The 20,215-nt window shown below is 33.9% G+C and overlaps 2 protein-coding genes across 4 annotated transcripts; one reads left to right on the top strand and one right to left on the bottom strand.

Annotated features, from left to right (window-relative positions):
• The first annotated feature begins 968 nt into the window (after nucleotides 1-968).
• On the top strand, nucleotides 969-5,345 carry LOC127120537 (protein NRT1/ PTR FAMILY 7.3). Its single transcript, XM_051050999.1, has 5 exons — nucleotides 969-1,127; nucleotides 1,325-1,445; nucleotides 3,055-3,272; nucleotides 3,372-3,934; nucleotides 4,145-5,345. The coding sequence occupies exons 1-5, from the start codon at nucleotides 1,095-1,097 to the stop codon at nucleotides 5,013-5,015; spliced, it is 1,806 nt and encodes a 601-aa protein (XP_050906956.1). The 5' UTR covers nucleotides 969-1,094; the 3' UTR covers nucleotides 5,016-5,345.
• Nucleotides 5,302-10,797, bottom strand: LOC127120538 (pyruvate kinase isozyme G, chloroplastic). 3 transcript variants are annotated; one of them, XM_051051002.1, is made up of 12 exons: nucleotides 10,251-10,797; nucleotides 10,005-10,170; nucleotides 9,782-9,916; nucleotides 9,547-9,657; nucleotides 9,384-9,472; nucleotides 8,201-8,263; nucleotides 7,191-7,366; nucleotides 6,718-6,820; nucleotides 6,412-6,560; nucleotides 6,054-6,162; nucleotides 5,823-5,969; nucleotides 5,302-5,448 (listed from the first exon to the last, which is right to left on the bottom strand). In XM_051051002.1, the coding sequence occupies exons 1-11, from the start codon at nucleotides 10,677-10,679 to the stop codon at nucleotides 5,856-5,858; spliced, it is 1,644 nt and encodes a 547-aa protein (XP_050906959.1). In that variant the 5' UTR covers nucleotides 10,680-10,797; the 3' UTR covers nucleotides 5,302-5,448; nucleotides 5,823-5,855. The 3 variants fall into 3 exon arrangements, with proteins under 3 accessions (XP_050906959.1, XP_050906958.1, XP_050906957.1); XM_051051001.1 differs by having other exon boundaries at nucleotides 5,314-5,461; XM_051051000.1 differs by lacking the exon at nucleotides 5,302-5,448 and having other exon boundaries at nucleotides 5,637-5,969.
• Nucleotides 10,798-20,215: the final 9,418 nt, after the last annotated feature.

Below are 20,215 nucleotides of genomic sequence, written 5' to 3' on the forward strand. Positions count from 1 at the left end.
ATCCAACCGGATTTGGATTTGTTATTGTTGTAGTTTTTCAGATCTAAAATCAATTGTTACATATCAGATTTATTGTTGTTGTAGTTTTCAAATTCAATTTTTTTTAACAAGAAAAATTGATTAATATGAAGATGAAGAAAGATGATGAAAAACAAGAAAGAATGCAAAATGAAGAGAGAACTTTGATTTTTGATTTTTTTGAAAAAATCAGCAAGTTAAAAAGGACTCAATAAAAATCAAACTTTCCTAGGGTGGTAAATTATTATGCTTTTCCATATTAAACACCACCTTTAATATACAAAAATTTATTATAAAAAAATCTTTTAAACTTTTTTAGATTTAAATGTCAGAATTTTATTTCTTAAAAATAAATAATTAAAAAGATTAATTAATAATATTGTCGTTATAAATAATTTTACGTCATCACTTTTGTGATTAATAAATACTACGTACATTGATTATTAAATGAATAATCAATATATATAAAAAAAAAATTAATTTTTAAATTCATTGAATAATTAATATATTTAGTTCAATTTATGGATTATATATTGATTATTAAATGAAACTAAAAATAATGTGTAATTGTCTTTTATATAATTGAATGGGAGTAGCATTTTAGATGTCATTAAAAAAAATTAAATACAAATAAAAATAAAAAATGGATAAGATTAATTAACCATATATTATCACTATATATCAATCAAATTCTTAATTAAAATATTATAAATTTTTAAAAAAGAAATACAATTAAATATTTGTATACATTTTCAACTGAACTACCTTAACAAAATACATTAATCTTATCTATATAAAATCTCCCTAGTTTTAAACACAAGCTCTAAGATATTTTTCCATTGAACCTAAGGTGATGATATTTTATAAATTTTGCATTGTGATGCAATTTAGGTACTTTTGGATGATAATGCCATGTGGACCCTAAAATCTCCACCGTTGATGCCACACACTCTTCCTCTATTTATACAATATCACTCCCACTCTCCTCCTTAACATTTATTTCTCCTTCCCTTTCCTCTCCTACAGGACACTACCCTCTCTGCATTTTCCTACCATCCCACTATTTCACTTCAACAATGTCTTGCTTAGAGTTAGAACTCTCTAAAGAGGTTGGTATAAAAAATATATATAAAAATTCCATTTCCAAATAAACATTCTTAAAAACATCATACTACTTGTTCCTTGTCGTATATATTTGAATTGGAACATCCTTTGTTGTTTTTGTTACTATATGCATTTTTGGAACATGCATAAATAAGTGTCATCAACAATGGATGTAACTTTTTGTTGAAAAATCTCTTTGCAGAACGAGTTCAAACAAGACTCAGAATCCCAAGAGTTGACTCTTGATGGAAGTGTTGATTTCTATAACCGTCCGGCAATCAGAGCCAAGTCTGGAAGATGGAGTGCTGCAACCATCATACTCTGTAAGATTTTTTTAAACATTTTTTATCTTACTATTTTAGATTTATTTGTGAGATATTACAGATTCGAACCATATCAGATGTATAACTGCGGTATTTCTTAGTCTTATAATTCAGTTTAAAAAAATCTAGATAATGCAAATGATAGATATATAAGCACATCACATGCTCATTTTTCTTTGAAAAACAATTGAATCTTCATCAACAAGATATATACAATAGTACAATAAATTGTGAATAATCTTTTTCTACAAGCTTATTGATTCCCCAGAATTTGAGGAAAAGAGTACACATGCAAATACATATATGTATATCATGCGTATACGTATAGTTTATGATAGCTGGAGAGAGAGAGAGAGAGAGGGGCATTGGTGTTGGTGCCGTAGAAGTTTGAGAAACCTTGTTAGTTAGTTATAAAGAAATTACCTTGTTTGCGTATATAAAATTTTAGATAGCTTATCATAAAGAGTGGTAAATGAAAGTTGAAGTTGCTTTTTGTGTTATGTTGTTGAAACTTTTCTAGCTTATCATTTTTATAGATAAAAGGAAAAAAAAACGACAAGTTTCCATACAAATTCCCATGTGACATTTTTTGTCAGCTTTGTTGCATGCAAAATTGTATGGAGGAAGATTGTGCAAGTGCCACCGAATTCACCTGCTTAAACATTACTCTTTTTTATCATCACTTATTTTATAAGTAGTTAATATTTTGTAATAAAAAAAGAAAGAAAGGGAGAAGAGTGTGTGAATGTTGAAAGGGGGTTTTGGCTGGGTGTGAACTGTAAAAGACAAGAGGCCTGAAATTTTGGTAACTTAGAAAAAGACAAATTGAAGAAATGAAGCATGCAATTCATAGAAATATGTTTATGACACGTAATGAGTGATAAGATTTTGCACTACTTTGGTGGATGACATGTGTCATGGACAATAGACATGTAAACAATCTAATATATTAATCCTGAAATGGAAGAGTAAATTTTTTTACTTTTAGTATTTACTTCCTTAAAAAGGATAACGATAGGTAAGTATATATGCTTATAAGTTAAAACTACCTAGTTATTGAGGAAAAAAGTAGTTAAGCTTATAGAATAATTTCTTTCCGCAAAACTTGCTTTTCACAAGTGTTATATCACCTATGAAACCATTAATAAGAGGTTGTTCATACCTAAGCATACCTAACAATATATTATAAAATAAACTTGTTTTAACATCTTGTGTGTTAATATTATAATATGAATATGATTATTGTTTTTCCAACACTCAGCAAAGACATGAAAACAAATGCATATATTTTTTATACTATATAGTATTTGAAAAGGAACTTAAGTAAATGATGTTAATTCTTAACTGATACTATTTGCTTCCTTGTGTAGAAGTCTTTCATTCTGCATAAAAACAGAATCCAAAACAACATAAACACAAGACTGAAAAAAGAACATAACCTCATCATACATGAATACTTGAACATGAAAACAGAACACTAATTCAGCAGTATGCGTCTCTGCGCTTGGCAAAATGCGTGCAGACGTATTTAATTCGCTCGATTCATTATAGTATTAAGAACATGTTGCTAATGCTGTTCGTTTTGTTATTCATTGTATCTATTTATCAGTGAACCAATGCCTGGCAACTCTGGCATTCTTTGGGATTGGAGTGAACCTGGTGGTATTCCTGACAAGGGTGGTAGGACAAAGTAATGCAGAAGCCGCAAACAATGTGAGCAAATGGACTGGAACGGTTTACATCTTTTCTCTTGTGGGAGCTTTCCTTAGTGACTCTTATTGGGGAAGATATAAAACATGTGCCGTCTTTCAAGTCATTTTTGTAATAGTAAGTAGTTTCTCAGATTTTCTCTCATTTTTCATCTCCATACTCTCTTTTATTTCTAGATGATACATTATTTCCTTGACTGATCGATATACATGACAGGGTCTAATGTCCTTATCACTGTCATCATACCTCTTCTTGATTAAACCAAGAGGCTGTGGAAATGAATCGATTCCGTGTGGAAAACATTCAAGTTTGGAGATGGGGATGTTCAACCTCTCAATCTATCTCATTGCCTTAGGGAATGGAGGTTATCAACCAAATATTGCCACATTCGGTGCTGATCAGTTTGACGAGGAGCATTCGAGAGAGGGTCACAATAAAGTGGCCTTCTTCAGCTACTTCTACCTAGCTTTGAACTTTGGGCAACTCTTTTCAAACACCATTCTGGTGTATTTTGAAGATGAAGGAATGTGGGCTCTTGGTTTCTGGCTGTCTGCAGGCTCTGCCTTTGCTGCACTGATACTGTTTCTAGTAGGCACCCCAAGGTATCGACATTTCAAGCCTAGTGGCAACCCTCTCGCCAGGTTTTGCCAAGTTCTTGTGGCCGCGTCAAGGAAAGTGAAAGTTCAAATGCCGTCAAACGGAGAGGATTTGTATAACATGGATACAAAGGAGTCTTCCGCCAATATGAACAGAAAAATCCTCCATACTCACGGGTTCAAGTAAGTAGTAGAAGCTACCTTCAGCAGCAACAACAATACTTTCATATGCAGCTGATGTGTATTTCCGTGGCTGCGAGCATGAACTGCTCCTCCCTTATTATTTGCTAACTTTGTTACTTTGTAAACAAAATTGATTTTTCAGCATTACTTGTCATTCTTGATTCTAGTAAACTATAACGAGTTGATCAATTTTCCTTCTTTTTTGTGAAGGTTCTTGGATAGGGCAGCGTTTATATCTTCAAGAGATTTTGATAACCAGAAATGCGCAAGTTATAGTCCATGGCGTCTCTGTCCTGTAAGTCAAGTTGAAGAAGTGAAGTGCATACTGAGACTTCTTCCGATTTGGCTCTGCACCATAATATACTCGGTGGTTTTCACACAAATGGCATCTCTTTTTGTGGAGCAAGGTGCTGCCATGAAAACTACTGTTTCCAATTTCAAAGTGCCACCAGCTAGCATGTCTAGCTTTGATATTATCAGTGTGGCTGTCTTCATTTTCTTTTACCGTCGAATTCTTGATCCATTTGTGGGAAAGCTTAAAAAATCAGATTCTAAGGGTCTTACCGAGCTTCAGAGAATGGGAGTTGGACTTGTTATAGCTGTGATAGCAATGCTTTCAGCTGGAATAGTTGAATGCTATAGGCTTAAGCATGCAAACCAAACATGCACCCACTGCAAAGAGTCGAGTACTTTGAGCATCTTCTGGCAAATCCCTCAGTACACATTTATAGGAGCTTCTGAGGTGTTTATGTATGTAGGGCAGTTAGAGTTCTTCAATGCTCAGACACCAGATGGCTTAAAGAGCTTCGGAAGTGCACTTTGCATGACATCCATTTCCCTTGGCAACTATGTAAGTAGCTTACTTGTCAGTATAGTTATGAAGATATCTACCGAGGATCACATGCCAGGGTGGATCCCAGGAAACCTCAATAAAGGCCACCTGGATAGGTTTTACTTCCTCTTAGCAGCCTTGACATCGATGGACTTGATCGCCTATATTGCATGTGCAAAGTGGTACAAGAGTATACAGCTGGGCGAGAAACCCAAAGAAAATGATGACCCAAGTAGCTTCACAGTCTAATTTGCATGAGGCATAACTCAAAGGCAATGCTAATAAGAGAAAGAAGGAGCAACTGGTAGAAATAATCTTGATTATATATTCCATTGGAAGAAACGCTTTGCAGGTTTGCAGAAAGAGAAACCCTTCTTACACAAGTCTCTGATTCTCTTCCATCTTTAACCTGTATTTAGGACACATCCGGATTTTCAGTTTATGTTCTTCAAGCCCAGTTGTGTAAACTAAACCTCAATGAGACAATGACTGTTTTAGGGTCCCAAGAAACCTTCCTTCTTTCCCATTTGTAAGTTCCATTGATAAATAATGAGTTAAATATGTTGTTTGGATTTCCAACTGTGATGTCTTCTTAATATCTTGGACAATCAACCAATGCAAATCTGAATTGTTAGCAGCATACCAAAGTCATTCCTACAGTATTGTGGACTGGCAACGAATCCTGCATAAGATCACTTAGGAAGAACAAAGTAAGGCATTAATTAAATTATACTGCTTGCAGTATATTTGATAGAATAACTTCTGTATAAGATCACTTACAAAAAGGATAACATAAACATGTGATTTAAGAAATTTACTAAATGCACTCAAAGGTTCCAACAATTCCCCCAGAGCAAAACAACATAGGAATTTATAGTACTAAACAGAGGACTTAACATGCAATATTTAGTGAAAGTTTGCTCCACAAATCATTATTTGCGTTACAGAAGCTTCTAAACTATTCAACTAGCTTTTTCAAATATAGAACAATAAAAATTACAATTAATAGCAAGACTTAGGTACAAGTGAGCGAGAAAAGAAAAGGCTATTGCATACTCGAGAGAAAGAAAGACCCTTTACAGAAGAATTTTATCCATGAACCTCGCGAACTTGGATATGATGAATGGATTCGTTGCGCCAGATTGGTTGTGCTCCACTTTGAACAAGAGTAACATATTGCCCCTCTTGTAAATGACCTTTACTCTGTAGCATGAAGTCTTTCAGAAACATTTAAAAAATATTCATAAAAAAAGGATGATGTGTGCAATTGATCGAGATATCACTCACCAATAGTAGCTTGAGGGCTCTAGCAAAGGTCTCCTCTGAATCATTTGAAAATTGCATGTATATAGGCAGAACACCATGATAAAGTCCCATCCTTTGCTTAATCCTACCTCTGTAATAGTAAAATAAAACATTATAGATGCAAAAGAATGCTGACTTAAGTAACCTATTACCTCAAGATAATAAACAAAAGGATCAAGCCTGGAAATTTTGATATTCATTTTCAAAACCATAACAAGTTCTGTTCATCTTAAAAACATAGCAAGCATAAGTTCATCAACTAAACTTTATTTTTCTGGTTCGGTGCAGATAAGATCGATATAAAAACATAACATGAAACATACATACTGCTACTACTCACTCATTTGTGAATGCAAATATTGTTGAGTGGGGTCTATAATGGCTCAAAAGAATAGCCATGGATCCAGTTCTGGTGAACACGATAATAGGAGTATTTAGAGTGTTGGACATAGTTGTTGCATGGAAAGCAAACATTTCTCCCATATGACTCTGCCAAAATGTAAACACAGATCAATTAGGTTCTAGGATATTATCAGTCAAATCCATGGCAGTAAATTTTCTACACTCTTTTGGGCATGAAACAAAACTTCATAACTGGATATGTAACGAAGTAAGTCACAAGGAGGCTTATTTCCAAACTAAGTACCTTGTGGAAACTCAAATGATTTGGATAGGCAACACTTCTAAAAACACTGGATTCATTCCTCAGAGCCACCGCATGCATAACTTTAACAGATTTCAGTGGATATCTGAAGCAGTTGTAATCCTTTTAAAATAAATTTACTAATTTAAAAATATATGAAAAGAAATACATCAAATGCAGAACTCATCGCACTGTTAAATGAACGGCATACATTGTAAATGAAAGCAGTTATATAGTGAAGGAATGGCATGCATCTTCAAATGAAAGCAGTTATATAGTGAAGGAATGGCATATATCTTCAAATGAAAGGGAATGAACCACCCAAGAAAAAATGGGGTAAATAGTTTAATAAAAAAAAGGAGGGGTTAAAAGTAGTATCTCTTATGCATTACAAACTGTAAATTTGAAGTTTAAGAGAAGGTTTGAACTGATAAAATGAAAAAGGAACCAAGGTCACCAAGGAGCAGCAAACACACTTTCCATGTGCAGTTTCTCCTGAAAGCATGACAGCATCGGCACCTTGTCTTACTGCAATTGCAATGTCTGAGACTTCCGCTCTAGTTGGTGTGGGATGAATAATCATGCTTTCAAGCATATTTGTAGCCACAATAACTGGCTTTTGCATTCTGTTACATCTTCTAATGATGTCCTCCTGTTTTATTAAAAATGGGAATGAACTACATAGAACATGGAGTTAAGCACAATTCTACTTCCTATATATCAGTGAAATGATATATTAAAGAACAACTAAATGAACACAGCTCATTTATGCAGACTAGGAGAAACAGAAAATATAAGTTTCATGTAAAATTTTACATGGATTCTAAACAACCAAAGACATCCAATTTCATACACAACCTTTACTGTTTCAAAGTTAGAAAAGCCATCACTTACACACAAACACAGACAGGCCATAGTTAGTTCACTGCATTCTAGAACATCATCAAATTTTGTAGTGTGACAGCTATACAAGTAGTAGAGAAGGGTTTTCCCCAAATCAATATGATACTCCATCAGTCTCGTTATTATAAGTGCTCTATTTGGAATATTTCTCTGTCTCAAATTCTTAGTTACTTCAGAACACCAAGACAATATTTCTTATCTTCTGCAATACCTCATTTATCTATCCACCTATCTACTCCTACTCTAAAAAAACTCCATTTTATGTAATGTTTTTTTACTCCTTTATAAAGGTATTTTAATCAACATATTTTACTATAGAAATCAACATAACTAATCATTTTCTTAACAAGTGTGTTACCTTAAACAACACTTATGAGAGGGAGGGAAACTACAAATGAATTTTAGAACAGGTACCTAAATTACTATTTTATTAGATTTTTCCCTGACAGGCACAAAGATATTGAATCCATAAACAAATGTACAAAAACATTGTTTATCAAACATTTTTTTGTAGATTGTCTAATGAAAGAACCTATATACATGTCACTATGGCATACATATCATGTTCTGAGAATCAGATTACCTGCAATAAAGGAACATCTTCTATCGGAAGTTCAGCTCCAAGGTCCCCACGAGCAACCATGGCCTGCAAAATAAAACGAACTCAAACAATGACCTAGATGCTACACACGGATAAATATCATACTTTGATCCATACAATTGCATAACTTTTAATGATTGCTCCAAAATATAGACTATGAGAGAGTTGAAAAACCTATCAACAGGTTCAAACCAGTTCAGGTATACCAAGTGTCAAATCAGCCATAAGAGGGAGTTTTCAGCAAAACTTGGTTAAAAGGTGTGCAATAGATTTTCCTAATTTAGCCTTTTCCAAAAAGATTGATTTTCATACATTATCAAGTCTATCAGAATCTACTACAAAGCCTGCACAGAGAATGTGATTATGTTTGGATATCTGTAAGCGCAAGGTTAACTAGTCTATGACTGTTAGAGTTGAAAGCACATCAGCATACTTTCCAAAACATAATAGTATCTTCAATCTACCTAGTAAGCTTGTATTTTGATATTGTAAGAAAACAAGGAAATTATCAACCACCAATAGTGCAGAAACAAACAAGCACCAAACCCACCATCGTTCCATTATTTGACCTGAAGGCTAAAACTATGCATGTAGTGTATATGTTATTATCAGACAATAGCTACCATAACATGTTTGCATGAAATGACAACCTAAATTAAGAGAGATAGAGATCATAATCCATGAAATGCACACAGTTTGATGCAGAGCAGATATCATGAATGCACAACACTAAGAGGAGGGGAAAACTATAGCTTCTAGTCATCAGCTAGAGGTGAAGTTATCTTCTTTTTAAGTCCTGTGAAGAATACAAGCCTTACTTCAAATTTGAAAAATAAATCTACAAAAACGGCAAACATATTCTATTTGTGTGTATATAAGGTCAACCATATTTGTATCTTGAAAAGTTCCACTTTTTGTTTTTTACTTTCTCTTTCAGGAACTATGTTCACAGGCTTCCCATTGAAGTATAGAACTGTTAATCATAGTAAATACTTTTCCTCCCTAAATAAAATTAGTTCCAGTTTTTATATGTTCAATGGTAATATGGACCGAAAGAAAGAGGAAAAAAAAGGCGTCCAAAATAGCATAAGTTTCGATAGTTTTAACAAAAGGTGTTAAAATATGTAATATCTATAATACATAATCTGAACGGTAAGGAACTAACCCCGTCTGAAGCTGAAAGTATAGAGTGAAGATTTGGTATGGAATCAGCACTTTCAATTTTTACAATGACATGTATATCAGCATTGTGTTCTGCAGAAAAAATGTACAATTAGCGTGTTCCTCAACAAGCACAAAAAAGAAATTAGACAGCAAGAAAAAATTACTTTTGAGGTATTCTTTTAACCCGTAAACCACTCTAGCATCCTTGACAAATGACACAGCATAGAAGTCTACTTGATTATCCACCCCAAACTTAATATCTTCCCAGTCCTTCTCTATGAAGTTAAACACATTGCAAAGTAGAATAAAACTGTCAACTACATTAGCATACTAACAGTAGCCGAAAAACCTATTGCCTCCCTGCAACGGGGATCCACAACAAATACAAAAGAATTATACCAGTTATAGAAGGAAGTGTTGCACTTTTTCCACGAACATTCAAATGACGCCTAGATTTCAGTTCTCCCCCGTCAATAACTTCACATTTAACCATGTCTTTTGTCTTTGACTTAACAACAAGTGACATCATTCCTCCTAAAATAACAATGGGGAACAGAAAATCAAACTAGGTGATTATGCAACAATTGAACAATTAAATACAGATTGTATCCTACATACACACCGTCAACGAGAAGTACGTCTCCATCGTCGACATCATTGATAAAATCATCATAATTGACACTAACAGTATCTTGAGTGCAAACCCCTCTGATAATAGTGAAATTGAAAGTTTGTCCCTCTTTGAGCAATATTGGTTGGGGCACATCCCCACTTCTAACTTCAGGACCCTGCGAAGAAAATCAGTGAATGGCGCGCAATGTGATTATATTCAGTGTTGATGATTAGAGATGAAGGGGAATGAATTGACCTTGGTGTCAAGCATGATGGAAATAACTCTGTCTTGAAATAGAGAATTGTATTGTTTAACGAAATCGATAGTTTTCTGGTGCGATGCGTGATCTCCATGTGACATGTTCAAACGCGCAACATTCATTCCGGTTTGGGCGAGTTTTGAAATCATGTGAGGTGAGCTGGTGGAAGGACCGATTGTACAGACGATTTTAGTTTTGGTGCGTTGTTGATGTGATCCTTCTGGTGTTGGTTCCATGGGGTAATAAGGCGAAGAAGAGTTAGTGTGAGAGGCGGTGGAGGAGGTTACGGTGGGTGAGCGTTTGGTTGGGGGGTTAGAATGGAATGGTAGTTGAGAGACGGAAATGGAGGAAGAGAGATTGAGATTGAGATTGAGATTGTTGGATTTGAAGAGAGACGTAGGGGGAGAAAAATGAACAGTTGCCATGATGAATGATGAGTGATGTGTATGACACAAGCAAACAACTCGTAGAGCTGTTGAGAGTTGAGAGTTAGCAGGTGCCACAAGAATATCCTGTTATACTTCTAGTGGTCAAGTTGGGGGGAGTTTTGGAGCTTAGCGGCTTAAGTAGTAAATACGTTTTCAGGATAGCCTTTATTTAGTGAAATGTACATTGGGCATTACTTTTTCCACATCTACGGGTGCGTCAAAAGTAGTTTTTCTAATGCATTCAATTCAAGCGCTTTTCAACCTCCATTCAATCCAATTTATTTCATTTTCTTTGCACATTTACTAGGTGTTTCAGTCCAAAAAAAATTATTTTCTAGACATGCATTAAGAAATAGGAATATTAGATGATGCAATCTATGTTACTACATAGTTACATGCACTCTATTTTGTCCCATTGTAATTTGTCGTATTTTCGTTTCCTGCGTTTTTGTCATTTTTGTTTATGTCGTTTTTATTCTTTTGTATTTGTTCGGAATTTGGTTTTTCAGGATTATGAAAGTGCATTTCTGTATTTTGTTGTCTGCATTATTTGATTTGATTTTGAATGTCTCTCATCTCAGTTTGACTTTTCTATTTTGTCTAGTTTAATTATAGGTAATATGATTGACAACCAAGAACGAATGGGGCTTGGTAGAGTGTCCCAACATGTATATGTTCAAAGGGAAAGAGCCTGACCCTCGCGGCCACTGATCGATGTCAATTCATTTGACGCGAAAGCGTCAATTTTTAGAATTCAGGTGTCTCTAACTTCGTCTTCTCAAAGGTCGGTGTCGCCTCCTGAGGAATTCAGAGGAGGTCTGTGTGACACATCATTGTTGCCTTTGTATGAAGACCATGTTGCTAGGTACGTGTGGGATGGAGATGTAACATTTATCTGTATTTATTCTTTGAAACACATGTGTTATAATATTTGAACTATCTGATGATGATGTACTTTTTACAGTACTATGATGCTTTAAAATGCATCAACCATGATGGGAAGATTCTGAGGCTACATCATCTTGACGAGCAATAGTTTCATGATGCCATGCAACTATCTAGGTTGCGGAATTTATACATGACTGGTTATACTACTATTAACCATGGTGTGTTGTCAACGTTCATTGAGAGATGACACTTTAATATATCATATTTTCATCTTCCGCATGGTGAGATCCCATCACATTGGATGATGTGTCATTCTGCTACATCTTTCAATCAGGAGAAGATAATTATACCACTCTAGGATGACTAGAACTAATGCACTGGAGATAATTGTGAACTATTTGGGAGCTAACTTAGAGGATGTCCTAAAGGAGATAGAAGACACTAGAGGGTGTCGTGCTAGATTTGGATTCAAATAGAAGTTATATGTACACCAACTGCGACAGTGGATGTCGATGGTAATGATGCACAAGTTATGCATCATAGAGCATGTGCATTAAGGTCATACCTCATGTACTTGGTTGGCACGTCTAAATTTGTGGACAAGAGTGCCTATTACGTCTATGTGGTTTACCTTAGATACTTCATTGATTTGGAGTGAATTCATGAGTACAACTGAGGGATCACTTATTTTGTTTACGTATACTCCAAGTTAGATGGATATTATCTTTGGAAGACCAAATAGATGACAGCTAGTTGCATGCTGTTTACGGTAATATATTTGCGTCATTTATTGTTATCGTACCATTTTCATAACACTTGTGCTACGCCATTACTAATAATTCATTTGTACCATTTTTAGGCATGGATCCTTCAACACTTTTCACGCATCTTCGATTAGTCATTTGTTGATGACTACACTGAGGATCAGCCACATGCTTGTGAATTCGTCCCGCTTAGAGGGAATCAGTCGAACGAGCCATTTAAAGTGTTTCTTAACCGCACTGCACCAAATGATATACGTTTCTGGTCGTACGAAAATCACTGTCAGATGCGTCCCTTGGATGACATAACCTTCTACTTTATATGGTTAGCTTGTGGGTCATGTATGATGTATCATTATCTTCTTAAGTGAGTCTTGCGCCAATTCATGTATCTACAGGTTGTTCCAAGAGAACCCTTTGTATTTGGTCCTCTCGCTATGGTCCGCAAAGATGTTGATGTGATGTATGATAATTTCTATAATTATCTGGTACTGGATGAAGCATAGAGTGTGGTAGTTTCTCGCGATTGGAGTAGTGTCACTACTACAAAAAGCACATTTTGTAACCATTTCTAACCACGACCACATAATCAACCGAGGTAATATATGTTCATTAGGCGTCTTTCATATTTTTTAATTACATATAACCACAATCACAATTAACAATTGTTGTGATATGTTAAGAGTGACACGCTTCGAAACCCAACACTTGTATTTTTTGTGTTTTTCGTTAATAAAATGGTGTATTCCCTTAATTTCTAATTTCAAATAAAAATTAAAAACTTATCACCATGGTCCAGATTAATAACCGTGGTGAAATATTAGGACAAATCACCACAATTATTTTTAACAACCGTTGTGAAATATATTGCCTATATATGCTAACTTAATTCACTTCATAATAGATTGTGTTGTAAGTGTGAAACCCTAACTTCTCTCGCCTTGACATAATCTCTCAAAACTCTATCCTAACTTTTCAAAACTCTAACATAACTTCTCAAACTAGTATGAATCAAGGGAAAGTGTCACGAAACAAGTAGCAAGCTCATATCTTTGTTTTCATTTTTCATAATTTTTTTAAGTAAAAGTGTATATGTGAATTGTTTTATGAGATATGATATCATATTATTCTTGTTGCTCAAAATATAAGTCTTATTTTTATTATTTTTATTGTTCAAAAGCTACGTCAAACATCTGTCTTTGTCCAAAATAGGGTATATTCTTCTATTGATATTAAGATGAAATTATAGGTTTAAATTGTTGAGGTATGTAAATTGTTTAAGTTATTGTTGAGGTATGATGTTGTTTTGTTAAAGTATTTTGTTGTTTATGTTAAGGTTACTTTATGATGGTTTTGTTTATAAATATTGTTGTTGAGGTATGTTTGATAAATGTGTTGTTGTTTATGTTAAGGTTAGTTTATGTTTTTTTCATAAATGTTGTTGTTTGTATTATTTGTTTGTAAATGATTTTATTTTGTTCATAAGTTTATGATTTAGTTTACATATTTTTTGTTGAAGTATGTTGATGTTTTTGTTAGGCATGTTGAGAAATGTTGTTGTTCAGGTATGTTTGATAAATGTGTTGTTGTTTATGTTAAGGTTAGTTTATGATTTTGTTTATGTTAAGGTTAGTTTATGATTTTGTTTATAAATGTTGTTGTTTATGTTTTTTCTTCATAAATAATTTTATTTTGTTCATAAGTTTATGATTTAGTTTACATATTTTTTGTTGAGCATGTTGATGTTTCTTGTTAGGTATGTTAAATGTTTTTGTTTAGGTAGGTTTGATAAATATGTTATCGTTTATGTTAAGGTTAGTTTATGATTTTGTTCATAAATGTTGTTGTTTATTCATAAATGATTTTGTTTTATTCATAAGTTTATGATTTAGTTTATGTTGGGGGAGTTTTTCACTAGGAAGCATTGAACATTGTGGGACATCTTCTTCTAGAGCAACACCTTTGTGAGAGAAACACCACATATTCACCCAAAACCTTAAGGTGATATGTGGGTGGATTATGTAACTTACAAATTCTCAAGTCTCCATATTTCCAACCAATATGGGACTATTACTCACAATACTCACACTTTCTACATTCTCAACACTCCCCCTCAAGTGTGAGTCAACAATGTCTCCCTCAAGTGGAAACTCTTTTGATCACATACACTTGTATCACCGTTGACACCTCTTTCTGGACATTTCGATACACCTCTTCCTAGGCATTTCGATTTAAACGGGACACCTCTTCCTATGCATTTCGATACAAGTAAGTCGGCCCCTTTACGAACCAAAGGCTCATGATACCATGTGTTAGGGGAGTTTTTCACTAGGGAGCATTGAATATTATTGGACTTCTTCTTTTAGAGTAACACCTTTGTGAGAGACACACCACATATTCACTCAAAACCTTAAGGTGATAGGTGGGTGAGTTCTCTCACTTATAAATGCTTAAGTCTCCATATTTTCAACCAATGTGAGACTATTACCCACACTACTAACACTTGCTACATTCTCAATAGTTTACATATTTTTTGTTAAAGTATGTTGATGTTTTTGTTACGTATGTTGATAAATGTTGTTGTTGAATGTTTGATAAACTAGTTGTTGTTTATGATAAGTATAATTTATAATTTTGTTCAATAATGTTGTTGTTTGTGCTCTTTGTTCAGAAATGATTATGTTTTGTTAATAAGTTTATGATTTGGTTTACATATTTTTTGTTGAAGTATGTTGATGTTTTTGTTGGTAATGTTGATAAATGTTGTTGTTTAGATATGTTTGGTAAATGTTGATTTTTTGTTATTATATGGTGTATTTGTATAGGTAAGTTAACATTTATGTTATTGTTTATGATATTGATAATATTATTAATGGTACATTGCAACTAATATGTTTTACCAACCTTTCAAATTGAATTAGAAATTAATAATATGAAAAATTAAGTTATGTTACAAAATAACTCACATTAATCAATGTTTTACGTGCTTTCTTCATCCCGTTATCCGTATTTCACTCTTTGACGGTTAGAATTTGGTTTAGTGCTTATACTTATTCAATCAACACTTCTTTTTTTACTAGTTCATTTGACAAAGCTAATACTTTGCAGAATGAACTAGTAAAAAATAAAGTGTTGATTGAAGAACTACAAACATTAAACCAAATTCTAACTGTCAAAGAACGAGATACGAATAATGGGATGTAGAAAGCTCGAAAAACATTAATCAATGTAAATTGTTCTTCTAATATAACACAATTTGTCACATTATTAATTTCTAAATCAGATAGAAAGGTACTACGTTTATTGACAAGTTTGTGAAATAAGCATTCCACATAAGTTATAATAAACTCAAGTGAACATATCACAACACTTGCTAGTTATAACCGTGGTGAAATATTGTATGCTAAGTATTTCACTACAGTTGTAACTTTCAAACTGTGGTGAAATGTTGAAATATCTTTTAAAAATCTGCTGATGGATATCGAACCTATGACCTCCACATTTTAATACGATTTCTTTCTATAAATTTAGTGTTATGTAATGCACTAATGGGTTTTTATAATGGTTACCAATATGTGGTGGTAAAGCGAACACATATTAGTACACCCTATGTTACCACGAACCACCATCCGTGGTGGAATCCTTCTCCCAACTGTTGTGAAATGTGTAGTAGTGTACATTCAGCTACATCCAATGGTATTTTAAAGTGTCACATTCATACACGACACCAGATGCTCACAGTGATCCGCCTAGGTTAGCTCATCATGAGATATTAGAGAAGGAGCAGGCTATGGCAGATCTTGTCATTGATGTGTTACCTGCATGTCGTTATATTATGGATATTATGCGAGCGGGTATATGAGGCTTGAATTTATCATAGTAAGTCATGATTATTTTCTTCATAAGCATTGACTAAGATATCCATAGTTAACTTTAGTTAAGAAATTCTTCGTATTTTCTAACTTTGGTTCAGAATCTAATGGTGTTTAGAGTCTGGTGAAGTTTAGAGTCTGGAGTCTCTTTATCTAGAGTCCAAAGGCTCTCTTTGTTCAAAGTCTGTTTTGTTCAGCTTTGCTCAGTGTCTGGCTTGTTCAGAGTCTGCTTTATCCAGTATATGGCTTGTTCAGAGTATGCTTTATCCAATATATGGATTATTCAAAGTATACTTTATCCAACATATGGCTTGTTCAAATTCTTCTTTATTCAGTATATGGCTTGTTCAAAGTCTACTTCATCCAAAATCTAACTTGTTTTGATTCTGCACACTTAACAAACTATTAGAGTACAAAATTATTCTTTATACTTTGTTATCATCAAAACTCAATGATTGCAAATGTAGAACCAAACTTGTTCGAATAATCTCCCCCTTTTTTTATGATGACAATTACTATATTTTTGATGAACAAATTTGACTTAACAAATAATCAACTAAAAATTAAATTTAGGTTTGTAAGCTCCCCCTGAGTTTTATATCTTTAAAATTTTCTTTGTTTAAGTTCACAAAGTGAGATTTACAAGCTTTCTCTGAGTTTAAGACTTAGATTTTTTTTCTTCAATCAGCACAAGTAATCTCATAGTTTATCCAACAAATTGTTAAAATGTTTGAGATTTATATTGGGATAAAAATGAATCAAAATCAAATTGTTTCTCCCCCGTTGTCATCAATAAAAAAGATACAGATAAAACTAAAGACAAAGTTAAGAAGATTTAGAATGAAAAGAAACACTTCATTTATCATTCAGAATTACAAGATATGAACTGAAGAAAATAAAAATATATAAGAAAAGATTGTTCAGAGAAGAATATGGTGGAGACAAGAAGGGAAAAGGAGACTAAGGAGCGAAGGGTCCAACTCCATAAGCAATCTTTTTGGACTTTTGACTTTGGCCATCAGTGGTTTTAGCTACATCAAACTTCAAGCTCCAATGGGTTACAAGAGCCTTAGTTAAGTAAGCTTTTTTTCACATTCTTCATTATTCCTTCTTGAGAGAAGAGTCCTGAGAGAACTCATCCATAGGGAAGGAAGAAAGACATTTCTTCGCGATAAGCCATGATCTTTGACTTCATGAAGTTAAAGATGGTGAGAGGTAGGATAACTTAAACCCTTGATAGGAGGAAGTACAAGAGATGTTTATCATCATAAGTAAGCAAGTCCATATCCTTTTCTCTTGGTAAGAAATTTGACACCAATAGTTGATGCCATATTTTTCCATGGGAGGTAGAGAGAGAGAGGAGACATTCTCCGGCTTATCAAGGTTGGCAAGAATGCGCTTAGGAATGATGGAGAGGAAGGGGATGTTGCTTCTGAATTATAAAAGGAAGAATGCATCTGAAAGCAATAAATTTCCAAAGGGCATTTATAGTATGAAAGTGAAATGTTCTTTTAGGCTGAGATATGTGTCGAGTGGTAGCGGTTGGAAGGTGATAGTTAGGTGTGGGTTGAATAGTCATAAACTATCTAAGGATTTAGAAGGACATGGCATATTCGGTCATCTAAAAGTTCATAAAAGACAATTTGTGAATGATATGACAAAGTACAACATGGCTCCACGATACATAGTTGCTGCTTTGAAAGACAAAGATCTAGAAAACCTAATTAGTGTTACCCAGGTGTATAAAGTTAGAGCTACATACAAGCAGGAAAGAGAGGTCCATTGACGGAAATACAAATATTGTTGAGTCTTATTCATAGAGAAAAATACACACGCTGAACTAGAAATACGGAAGACTCAAATGTTGTTGCTGATATCTTTTGGACACATCCTGATTCAGTGAAGTTGTTGAATATGTTTCATTTGGTGTTGATTTTTGATTATACATACAAGAAAAATAGGTAATGGCCAGATGTTGATTTTTGATATCTTTTTAACATACTTTGATTTATCATATTTTTGATTATGTGCATCGTGATCATACAGGTATCGACTACCATTGCTTGAGATTGTTGGTGTTACATAAACAAAGTTAACGTTTTTGATAGGCTTTGACTATTTGGAAGATGGAAGGGAGGAGAACTTCAAATGGGAACTATGGAAGCTCAAAAAGTTGTTCTCTTCCGAGAATTTACTACTGAAGGTTGTGGTGATGGACTGGGAACTCGCGTTGATGAATGCATGAAAGTTGTGTTTCCAAATTCAACTCATATGTTGTGTTCGTTCCATATTTCAAAAAATGTTAGTATGAAATATAAAAAGTATGTTAAATCAGTAAGACAATAATATGTTGTGGATCTTTGGAACAACATCATGTATGCTAATAGAAAAAATGAGTTTGTCGAACACTTGAAGCACTTTGAGACTGTTTGTGTTGATATTCCTTTATTTGCTAACTATATGAAAGAAACACGGTTAACACCTTATAAAGAAAGGTTTGTTGTTGCTTGAACTAATAGGGTCACTCATTCAGGGAACACATCAACGAACATGTACAAGGGCGTCATTTTGATGTTATTACATTACTTTACATAATTTAACATATATTTCTAGTTATGGTTTTTAGGGTGGAATCTGCTCATTAGAGACTAAAAAACATGTTGACTACAAGTCAGGGAGATTTATGCCGAAGTTGGGATGCTGTGAATACCATGTTGAAGTTGCAGCTAGGTTCAATTAGGGTATCGTTTCAAAAATGTATTATCAACATTAATCATCGGTATAAAACTCCATTCTATACCAACTTGCACGATTTTGTTTCAAAATAGTGTATACAACACATTGGAAAGGAACTAGAAAGGGTAAAATTTATTGGTGCAAGCAAAGATGCTTGTGGTTACTTCATTAGAACTACACATGGGTTACCATGTGCATGTCAACTTGCCGATTTCCAAATACAAGGCAATCTTGTTCCTTTTGAACCAATTCATGTTTTTTTGGAAGAAATTACACATTGAAGAGCATGATGTCAGTCATGAAGAAAGTGGTACACAATTGGATTTAGAAGTAAAGTGTGAAGAGTTGAAGACATATTTTATTACTTTGATACTGTATGCTAAAGGGTGTTGAAAAAAAAGGTTTGGAAACTAACACATCCATCCACAACTTCTATGTGACCACCGTCGGTGAAGTACAAGCCAAATAGGGGAAATAAAAGGAGTAAAAAGGGTGAATAAAGTGATGTGAATCGTGATAATTCATAGTGGAAGCATGGTGAGGGCTCGCGGGGGAGTCAGACTACAAAGAGATCATGCACGAAACCAACTGGAAGTCAACCGTCAAGTATGTGGGGTAGAAGTCAACCATCTACTACATCTTCGAGGCATCTTTACTTGTCTCAATTTCCTGATTTCTTACATTCATACATTAATGACATTGTTGATGTGAATGACGATAAAAATGGTGGTTTTCAGGCTATTGCAACTTTACTTGGATGGGGCAAAGAGTCATGGTCTTTGATTCAGACACAATTAGATACTTAAGTTCAATCAACACCTTCAACTGTTTTCCAATTTATTCTATGACACAGTCTCTGAAGTTAGGAATGTGTTACGAGTAAAACACTTGGGCGTGCAGGATATTGATAAATGGATGATGATTCAAGATATGATTTACCCTATTGCTTGTAGATACAATGTCATATTTGTCTCCCTGTTAAAGAGACTTAACATTACATTTTCCCTCTTACCTTAGCTCCACATATATATACGAGTAGACATAAAATTATTGTTGTTGGTTTTATCAACAACAATCATTGAGTTCAGGTAAAGTTGAAACCTGATTGTCCATTATCTTCCATCATTGATAGTTGGAGACAGGATTGTACTAAAGATGCAAAAAAATGGAATCAACATATGCAAGACGCATTAGGCACTGAGAAGATAGAAAGTCATCCTAATTTGTTTTGCAATATTGTATGTAGCATAATTTTTATTATATGTATATATTTTAT

This window comes from Lathyrus oleraceus, chromosome 2 (assembly GCF_024323335.1).
Source record: "Lathyrus oleraceus cultivar Zhongwan6 chromosome 2, CAAS_Psat_ZW6_1.0, whole genome shotgun sequence".
In the NCBI taxonomy this organism is placed as follows: domain Eukaryota; kingdom Viridiplantae; phylum Streptophyta; class Magnoliopsida; order Fabales; family Fabaceae; genus Lathyrus; species Lathyrus oleraceus.

Coding starts and splice junctions, on each gene's coding strand:
- LOC127120537 (XM_051050999.1), top strand. CDS start 1,095: ATGTCTTGCTTAGAGTTAGAACTCTCTAAAGAG. Junction 1,128..1,324: donor AGTTAGAACTCTCTAAAGAG/GTTGGTATAAAA, acceptor ATCTCTTTGCAG/AACGAGTTCAAACAAGACTC. Junction 3,935..4,144: donor CTCCATACTCACGGGTTCAA/GTAAGTAGTAGA, acceptor TTTTTTGTGAAG/GTTCTTGGATAGGGCAGCGT.
- LOC127120538 (XM_051051002.1), bottom strand. CDS start 10,679: ATGGCAACTGTTCATTTTTCTCCCCCTACGTCTCTCTTCAAATCCAAC. Junction 10,171..10,250: donor CCATCATGCTTGACACCAAG/GTCAATTCATTC, acceptor TTTTCTTCGCAG/GGTCCTGAAGTTAGAAGTGG. Junction 9,917..10,004: donor AGACGTACTTCTCGTTGACG/GTGTGTATGTAG, acceptor TTGTTATTTTAG/GAGGAATGATGTCACTTGTT.